The sequence below is a fragment of the Rhea americana genome, unplaced genomic scaffold (genome assembly GCF_003343005.1).
Source record: "Rhea americana isolate MKP2758 unplaced genomic scaffold, rheAme1 scaffold_423, whole genome shotgun sequence".
NCBI lineage: Eukaryota > Metazoa > Chordata > Aves > Rheiformes > Rheidae > Rhea > Rhea americana.
Window position 1 is genome coordinate 262,160 of NW_028186561.1, and position 10,236 is coordinate 272,395.

Sequence of the window (10,236 nt, forward strand, 5' to 3'; positions counted from 1 at the left end):
AAGCAAGCAAGGATCTCAAATGGACTCTCAGTTCTGAAGTACAGATGTGTTCAAATATTTCTGAAAAAAAGGTGACATTCTGCCATGCGTTATGTCAGACTAGTTTGGAAAGATTCTGTTAACAGCTTTTTTACTGTCATAATATCATTGGAATTTGGTCCTGACTTGGAAATTGCTTTCTATTCAACCATCTGAAAACAAGCGAGGCCAAACCATCTGAAAATTACAGAATCGCAGAATGGTAGAGGTTGGAAGGGACCTCTGGAGATCATCTAGTCCAAACCTCCTCTCAAGCAGGGTCACCTAGAGCAGGCTGCCCAGGGCACTGTCCAGATGGCTTTTGACTATCTCCGAGCATGGAGACTCCACAAATCAGACAGTGAAAATGAAGACTTGTTCTAGACACCAAAGCTACTCCCTCCATAAAGCAATATTCCCTTTATGAGTCAGTATTCTCTCCTTATAAGATTTTTTTTCATCTGGAATGTGCTGAATTCTGCCACTATATGTATACATACTATCTGTATGTAGAGAAAAGATATAGAATCCTAGAAAAATGGAGGTTCAAATGGAGTCTTCAACAGGTCTCAAGTCTTACCTCCTTCACAAAGTAGGGTTAAATTCAGAGTTAGATCAAGCTGCCCAGGGTCTTCTCCAGTTGAGATCTGAAAATTTCCCAGGACAAAGATTCTACCGCCTTCCTGGGCCACTGTTCCAATGCTTAGCCACTCTCATTGTGAACAATTCTTTTCCTTATCTCTTTATAATTAACAAATATGAGCRACCAGAAGAATTTTTATGCCTGATACAAGCAAATATATCTACTTGAAGAGCCCAAAAAACCTGACATTCACCCATACAGTTCAGGCAGAAAAAAAGATTGGCTTGAAAGAAGAAAGAAGCCTAAAAAGCATATTGGTTTAGTCAGATCTAGATCTACTACCACAAAAAAACACTCATGACAGAGTTGAATTATTTTCTGCTCTAGTTTTAAACTGCATTTACAGAACCCACTTCCGAATTGTACGTACAAGTTTTACAAGTGCTAAAGAATGGGTAAATAAAATCCATATTTTATACTTGGGTATCTATTGTCCCCATTTTGCATGTGTAGCTAATACCTCTGGAGTCTCAGATGGGAAAGAGTCCAGTCTACAGAAACTGACTACATTTTATAATTTCATCTACAGACTCGTTTACTGCAATAGTATTTTCAGAGTAACACTTTCCAAACATAAAGAATGCATTAAAAGCTATACACACCTGTAGTATCTTAACTGCAAAGAACTCCCCAGGAGCAATGTGTTTGCGTTTGCAGACCATCTGCAAGTCATTTTAGTTAAGTACCCATCAGTTTCACATGTGATATTCATATTCACATCTAATCAAAACACATTGAAAGTTTATTAATAGAGATATAATTGTTCATATAAAAACATGCATCACTAGTCACTATTGCGTAATAAAAAGACAACCGAAGTCTAAAATTGAAATATTTTGGCTTTACTATTAAAATACACAAAAATTATAATTTGAAATCATCAGGAGTCTTACCTACTACATATAATTCAGCATATCTGTGATGACATTCCCTGTTTTGATGACAACAGTACACTGCGTTATAGAAGAAATTTCCTCTAGGTTTTGTTGCTTTCAAGTTGAAAAGAGTAACTTTGCTTACGCGATCATTCACAAGCGTGTACTGACTTTCTGGGATTTCTTCTGCTAAATTCAGCCACCAAACAATCTTCTTGGACACTACCCTCTTGTTTTTGTTATTATAGATGCAATGAAATGAAACATTAGAACCAACATTGGTCAGTATCTTAGGAGGGAAGTACAAGACTTCTGTTACAGGGAAGGAAACAAAAACAGAAAAAAAATAAGATTAGAATTGTAACAAAAGGGATTATAAAATCATATGACAGTAACAAATGTCACTGCTATCCAGTTGTATTTCTAGCTTCCAACTTAGGTATTATTAATGACCATAGGGGACACTGGCAGAAATSAAACCTTGAATCTCTCCCCCCAGTAATGGTCATAAATTCTCTGATAAGATAATCTTTAATAAACCCAGTCAAATAGGAATGAAATGAGCAGAAAATCACTGGGGAGTACCGTGAAGAAAAGAAAGGCACAGCAGCACAAGTGAAACAGGGAAGCATAYGGCTACTGTACATGAATTACTGGGAAACAGGATTAACAGTGATACTTTTTATTCAGCCCACTTTTTTTAAGGTGTCAGGGCCAAGCAAATGAGCGTGCTTATCCACTTCTGAAAAATCAGCTTATKTGAATGCTGTAACAAGTATTTGTCCCCAGGTGAAAATGAGAAAAAATTCAAGAGAGAGAAGAACCATACTTGAATTTGCAGGTGGGAGGAGGCAGGAAAATCCAACTCTTTAAGCCCTGCAACAATGCTGAAGGTATACACTACCTGAACCATTACTGTAATACTGGAATACATGCTTTGAAAAATTCCCTATTCAGGATTGAAGAAAATCAAGCTTTCCAGGAGTTGCTAATTCAGCTTCTGTTTAAGTCAGCAGGAGTTCTGTATCTCACAAACTTGTTCTACAATCTCATTAGAGCAGTGGACACCAAATAATAGCAGCAATACAATAAGCAATTCACCTGATTTTGTAAAGCACATAAACAGGCATAAATTCAGCCTAAATCAGTCCAGTACTTAGGGAAGCTACATGTGTTATATGCTTGTTAAAAAGGAAGTATTTGTTGAAGGATGACCTAAAGCCAGCACAAAACCCCTTAACAGAACAGGTTTATGTTCTGTCATTCAGGAACAGCCTTGGATATTTTCAGGACCTATTCAAAATACAGACCCTCTCAGATAGCAGAGCAGAATCACAATACTCTCATCTTCAGAGATTTTCTTATTAAATACAAATCAGAATATAAAACTAGTCGGCTGTACAAAAACACAACTGCTTGATTTCAGCACTTATTCTTCTAGTGCTAACATGCTTTCATGAATGCAAGGCAGTGTCCCTGTTACCAGCTCCTCTGTCACTACCAGCTGCATTACACACTCCACTGTTCTTCAAGTGGCTCATCCTAAGATTAGCCACTGGGCAAACAGGCCAATTTGAGCTTCCTGCAGTCATGAAATTACTTTCTTTATACTGCCACCAGGCTTGTCAAAATGGTATTATTTTGCTGATGAGATGTGTGTTTAATATAATTACATATCCCATAACAGGTTGTTAAGTAAAAGATTTAGTCTGTACTTCTTTTACATACGTGTTTGTGTTTTAAAACACTCATGAACACTTTCTGAAAACATGATTATATGTGTGTGAGACAGAACAAAAAAAAAAGTTAAAGACATGATTTTGCTATAGTATCTTTTATATATGTAAAACCAAAAAATTTAAAAGCCCGTTAGGCCTCTAAGTCTGTAATCAGACACCCTGCGTTACACGCTCTGTAACCAAGAGGGTCAGAGTATCTTCAGCTTTGTTGGAAGACAACCTTCTCTGCARAGTTTGGTTACTTGAGTGGTTGATTGAACCACATACATTAGACTACTTTATCTACAGTAAGGGTGAGTATGCACACAGGTAAGGCATTCATTACTGTCACATGATAGTTCAGAGGACAGTGACAACACAGATAAAAATATTTCCAGTTAACCATAAACAGAGTATGGAAAAATACAATGCAAAAAATCCCAACACCTTTAGGATGACCCAAAACAGTGTAGTATACAGAGCAAATCAGCAATCATGATGACTGAGCAAGGATTTGACAAATTAAAAAAAAAMCTCAGTCTTCCAGTAGATTCTAGCAGTGAATAAAGAGCCATTATGCATTTTAGCAGCTGCTCTGCAGATATAAGGGACCTCACTGAATTAATAGAGCCCATATTGAGTCCAGCAGAGCCTTCACTGTGTGCAATGCGTCAGAAGACTCGCCCTGTTTGGATCCTAAATCGCTTACGGTAGATAAGATTATATGCTTAAAGCAGCATGCATCAAGACTGACTGACTGGGGATATTATGCGAAGTTTATCAATCATGCTCAACATTACAAACCATGAAATATTATATTAAAACTACAAACCCCAACCTGCGTTCCATGCCTTCAGTTCACCTACAAAACCTCACATTAAACTAAAATTAGAGAAAGCATTAGGAGAAATTTCTCGTATCGAGTAGAGAACAAATACTACCAACTGTCTTTTAAAATGGAATAACCGTTAGAAAAAGAACTGCTTCTGGGTCTGAACTTCAGGTGCCTGGTGAACAAGCAACAGGGCAAAGCAAGGAACTTACAAGTACATGACTGTGCAGTCAGCATGCATTAGTCCACAACTCCTTTAAATGTAAATCTCACAGAAAGACAAAAGTAGAATCACAGGCAAATGTGGAAAAGAATGGAAAAAGAAGCAGCAGAAGAAAAGAATTTCCAGAGGAGTTTTCAGCACAACTCATGCATAGAGCATCCTGCACCACAGTACGTAACGTGCGCTCACTCCTATTCATTCCACAACCASACTGTAAAAATTCATTCTAGTCCAAAAGACAACTTAGTGCTCAGGGTGCCTGCACACAACTTACCTCCCGAGTGCAGATTATATGGTGTGCTCCAGTCACTCCAGAACCCTGGACCATACAGATTCTTGCACCGCACTTGAACTAAATACGAAGAATCAAGTAGTGCATTGTCTATGGCCAAAGAGGTTTCCAGGACAACCTGAACCACCTGCTGGATTATCAGAAGCCATTATTAATGTACAACACTTCAGGAATGGGGAGGGGAAGAAAGAGAGAGAGAGGGGGAGGGAGAAAGTACATGAGAGCAAGCAAGCAAGAATCAACAGAACCAATACAAATTGTCAGTCTAAAAAAAGCTGTTATCTTTAGCTAACAAGATGAGTGAAACAAAGCTCTCTTCTTTTAATTTACTCTAAATTTGAATATGTTAGAAGTTGGATACCCTGGTGGAAAACATGTGATTTTGTTATGGGCTGCTAATTATAAACTGCTTTTTACCCTAGAGCCAGCTGTACAATTGCAACAGAAAAAAGCAATTCACTAGCAAAAGCTACAAATATTAAACATACATGCTTCATGGAATCCGGGTTTTGCTGAAAGGAGAGAGCTTTGCATTTGGAATTCATGGAATCTAGATTTTCATCCAAAAACGAAGACGGGAGTTTGTGTACCCCACAGTCCAAAGGGAGATGGGGGTCTCATCCTTGGGCAACAGCTCTCCTAGTACAACAGAGCCTGCCAGCTTTGCCACACTCTGATGATGTTTCAAGGTCTGCTGCTCACTTCAGCTCAGAAGGAAACAGTGTGCCATGCCCAGCTGCACTGGACCAGCCACATTGCTCAGCTCACCAGTGCCACAACCCAAGGCACAGGGAGGACATAAAAAATCAAGGACTCTGGAAGAGACCTGCAGTCTTGCACTGCTCCATCTTAAAACACAGAGAACAGGGCTGACTCACCTGCCAGCCATTTTGACTTGAATTTGCAGAGAACTTTACTTCATACTTAAGTGGGTATGGCATCAGCGTTGGGTCAGACCAGCACATCTTCACTTGACCTTTCTCTGTCATTTCTAGATGCAGGTTCAAAGGAGGTTCAGGCTTTACTGCCAACAAATTAAATGACAAGTTTACTGCTAAGACTATTGCCTGTGACTGCTGGCTGTAATGTTTTTTACTGATGCAGAAATCTCTTTCACATCCTTTAAGTTCAGCTTTTAAGAGCTGCTCTACAGCTAATGTATGTGAGAGCACTGTTGTGTAATATCACTAGAAAAGCGCATCCTGGGAGTATTATAGAGTTAGCTATCAGGCCATGCTGTTTGACGTAATGTTAATTTTAAAACTGAATGAACTTCTTGCCTTGGGCAATGATTCTACTCGGCAGCCAAGCACTAGCTTACCTGTTTTGCTGAAGAGAGGTTTGAAAAGGATGGAGTACTGTGCAAACCAATTTGCTCAGCRCCTTAACAGGCAGGAGATAACGTCCTCATATTGTACACAAATAATTTCTAAACATTCCCATCTTTTCTATAGTGATTATGGCTATGAAACAAGGTCTCCAGTAGAGCTACATTAAGATAAAGTAAAATGGAGGGTTTCAGAAARTTCTCACATGCGTAAAAAGAGCTCTCTGGAAGAGGAAATGGATGGGCAATTTAGAATGATGATTAGTATTACATTCAATCTTCCCTGGATAAAAGGTAGGCAACTTGGATCCTACTTTTACCTGTTTCTGAGAACTTTTCATATCACTGTATAATTACCACATCTTTTGGTTGATCTTGTCCTCACTAGGCACTCAGCTTCTCCCATATCAGAGTAATATCCTATTAAATACTACTGCAAAGTAAACAGCATGTGCTTAATCTGAAAAGAAAGTATTTCCAAGCATCTTAGGCAGTGGACACTTGTTCCCTTCTGGTTCCTGCTGCACTGGATGTCCACAGCTTCCCTCACCCCTTGCCAGAGATAAACACCATTTCCATTCAGGGATTTGCACTGCCTACTCTACGGCTTTGCTAACCTGGGTAATAACAAGTGCAGCAGGCAGGGAAGGGCTCATAGAATTAGCTCTAACGGGTGACTGGGAATGACAGTAGCCTCCAYATAGGGGAAAGGTGGGCTGGTAGCAGTAACTGAGCTAGCAGAGTTAGGAAGCAAATGCACRTTCACAGTGCTCAGCCAGTACCACGGAGAACCAGAACTGGCTCCAGGCATTTAAACCATGTGGTCAGACAACACACCAGTCTGTCCCGGGACCTCMTGCAGCTCTACTCAGGTCCATGCAAGTAGGAGCATGCACCGATCAATACTGGATGAAATGCAAAGTGGCCAYTCACTGATCTTTCTGCTTTACAGGTTGTCTCATTTGAGAGGTGTTACTGAATCTCACTCTGTACTAAACAGTTGTTATTATTTTCTGTATAAATTCATTACATGGAGTCAGATCTTACTTTCTTACTTCTTATCCAAAACTGATACAYCACTTCAAAGCAGCTAACTTAATAAAGACTAGGAGAAATGCATGATTTGTGAGAAGTTCATAACTTAAAACATGACTTAGTAATTTTTACATCACATTTTTGTGCATCTTAACTATAATATAACACAAAAAAAGACCAGGTTTTCTCCTTCTGCTACGATCTRTCCTGTTGGTACCATTTATGAGCATACACCTCTGACAAAAGCATTCATATTTTTATTTTCAAACATTTTTTTAATTGAGCTAAGTCTTAGCAGAGCACCTACTAATATTACACCTGTTACAAATATACCTCACTAAGCAGAACAAATTAATTATGTGACTCTTAACACTGGCAGATGCAGCTCTGAATTTTGTCAAATTTTCCTATAATGTAACTTAAAAACAGCATGATGATGAATGCAATCCCTCATCTTCAAAACTAACTCATCTGAAGGCTTTTCAGTTATTCTGTCTGCAAAACACATCAGTTAAGAAGTCTACAAAAATTCTATTTTTGTCCGCAGCTGAAAGGGTCTCTGCCATTTTGAAATTTGCCAAGATCTGCAACTGTGCATACACACTGGAGAGGAATAGATATCAAATGTTTTTGTGATTTAATGTCACTATAGTTTTAACTTGATTAAATATTAGAGGAATATTTTCCTACTTGGAAAAAAATGGAGTTGCACAYGTAAAAGAGAAGGCATCCAGATAACAGCTGCTTAGGTGAATAGGTAGTCTTATTTACCAAGACTCTCCACTTTTTTTTTTTCCTCTCTCCACTGTTTATTTTAAGTCCTTAGCAAAACAGAAAGACAAGCTCCACCACTACCTGAGACCCAGKCACAAGGAGCCCCCGATTAGTACTGAAAGCCCAAGCACATTGATGGCCCGGTCTTTTCTCAATGTGGTTTTTGTACTAGAGCCCAGACAGGCATCAGACAGCTTAAGAAATGCATACAGCACTGTCCCAAATATCTAAAACAGGACCAGAAAGCTTTTTTAACTTTTYTGCCTGTGCCCTCTTTCTCCACAAAAGACACACTGCTTGTGTTCTCTATTTAGAAAACTTTAAAATATAGGTCATACTTACCTATGTTTATGGGCTTGACAAACATTAAAGGTGACCAAAGAGGCGTTGCACCAATCATGATCTGCAGCCACATGATGTAGGTGTAGTTAAGTCTCAGAGAAGGCACACAGCACTCACACTTGTTATACTCACTGCAGTCACAAGGAGCAACCATTACAGTCCCCTTTAGGGAGCTCGTAGATATTTCTCCCAGCGGCATCTCTGATCTACAAGAAAAAAAGAAAAAAAAAGAAGTAATTCTGCCTACAGACTATTTTAACAGAGGATGTTTGTCCTTCTGGATAAGGTATATTTATCGTAAAAACTACTGAAAAAAAAAGAGTTGCCTAAAAACGCAGTAATTGTAACCAATTGTTTTTGCTTTACTTCTTCTCCCCTTAAATGTTTTCCCAGTAAAGTAGCTAAAACTAGTTCATGGCAAGTATTCCTAAGGGTTGGCGTTAAAACAAATGTGTTACCATACTAGATGAGATCCATAGTTAGGTTAGTCTAGTTTCCAATTCCTGGTGGTAGGTAGCTATTGCTAGATGCGTCCTAGGAAGACAAATTTACCCTACAGCACAAAAATTGGGAATCCTCTGTACAAATTGTACAAATTACATTCTAATTCCTAGTTGTGAGACACTGAAATAAAAAATATATTTCACATTTCTTCATAAGCTATATAATAACCAAAAGCTCTTATTCCAGYGAAAAGGAAACCAGTTTTGCAATTACATGAGACTAAATAACCYCACCATTCAGAATACGTTTTAGTACTGGTTGTCAACCACTTACAGTACTTGGGGAGGGGAGGGAGAAGACGACAAAAACAGACACCTATGTTCTCCAAAAGTCTTAACTTTGTGCAGTTAATTTTAAACTAAGACTCCAGCTATTTTTAAGCAAAACATGTTTGTTTCTTASATAGTTTGATTTTTTTCTAAGAAAGCAAATTCTTTAATCACAATATTAGCACTAGTCTTGGATAGGCCCACACAAAGCATTTTCGTAAGTAAATCTTACTGTATTTTGCTTTGATTCCTTGTCAGGGCAAAGCCCATGGGACTATTTTTGACTGAATCTCCAGTGCTGGTTTCAAGGGGGTGGGATGGTTGTCCCCCTTCCCCCCCCCCCATCAGGGCTCTTTCCTGGACTGTTTAACATAAGTCTTTGCTTTCGTAACACATAATTGAAAAAATTGTACGGTCTAAGAAACTTTCATATTATTGCATAGCAGCATGGGTATAATATATGTTTCATAAAGAGTTYAATTAGATTTTCTAATAATATGATTTGAATAGATTTTAAAGGAAATAAATGACAAAATAAATAGTGTATACAGATACATGCAGCTGTGCATTATGTCTCCTGTTAATATCACATATTTTACAGGATACAAAAAGAATATATGCATTCATACTGGAATACCAGCCACCACATTTAGATTATACCTCTGAAATATATACTGTCATTTTCCTTGGGTCACTTCAAGAAACAGTAGCAAGAAGACCCATACCATTTCCCATATGCACATTAGTATACAGACTCTCTTCAAGTGAGTGTGCGTTACACGTATCTTTAGAGCAATGCATGATTAGCCTATTATATATTTTCAATTCCTGTGTCTCCACAAACTTCAATCAAATCATTTCCAATTTATAAGCAATGCACAAGTAGGCCCAAAGCTGCTCCTATACTGAGAGCAATTAGCAGTTCCCGTATTATTCGTGATTTTTYGTTCCATATTCCCTAGAATCTTTCAAAAATAAATAAAGTTTTAGGGTATGCTGCAGGTATTCACTGACACAGTGCTCCTTAGCATAGTAATTTTAATAGTATGAACACCGTGTGGCCAAACTTCTCACAAGCAGCAAAGCCRAGACAAATCATGACTGTTAAGGCATCCCACATGTCTTCCTGCTTTTGACACTAGCTATGCAAATAAAATTCTATCTTGAATTATTCTGAAATAATTTTGGATCTTTTTCTCTATAACAAGGGCTTCTTACTAATGCAGAAGAAGAAACTAAAGTTAATAAAATAAGAACCTTTCTGTAAAAGTTTGAAATAACTTTATAGTTGAGCTGACTCATTTTAACACGAGTTCAGGGAGGGAATGAGAACTCCACATTTGGAGGGGTTTCTGCCTTTTTGTTTGTTTTTTAGTACATTCAA

The 10,236-nt window shown here is 38.2% G+C and overlaps 1 protein-coding gene across 2 annotated transcripts in view; it reads right to left on the reverse strand.

Moving 5' to 3' along the window:
- LEPR (leptin receptor) overlaps nucleotides 1–10,236 on the reverse strand; it is a 36,409-nt gene that overhangs the window by 16,856 nt on the left and 9,317 nt on the right. Inside the window, exons 4-8 of one of the 2 annotated variants that reach the window (XM_085315229.1) lie at nucleotides 8,080–8,285; nucleotides 5,480–5,625; nucleotides 4,584–4,728; nucleotides 1,555–1,848; nucleotides 1,264–1,381 (exon numbers count right to left, since the gene is read on the reverse strand). In XM_085315229.1, the coding sequence (XP_085171355.1) occupies nucleotides 1,264–1,381; nucleotides 1,555–1,848; nucleotides 4,584–4,728; nucleotides 5,480–5,625; nucleotides 8,080–8,285 (909 nt within the window). Of the gene's footprint in view, nucleotides 1–1,263; nucleotides 1,382–1,554; nucleotides 1,849–4,583; nucleotides 4,732–5,479; nucleotides 5,626–8,079; nucleotides 8,286–10,236 lie in introns of both variants that reach the window. The other variant, XM_085315228.1, reaches the window with a different exon arrangement.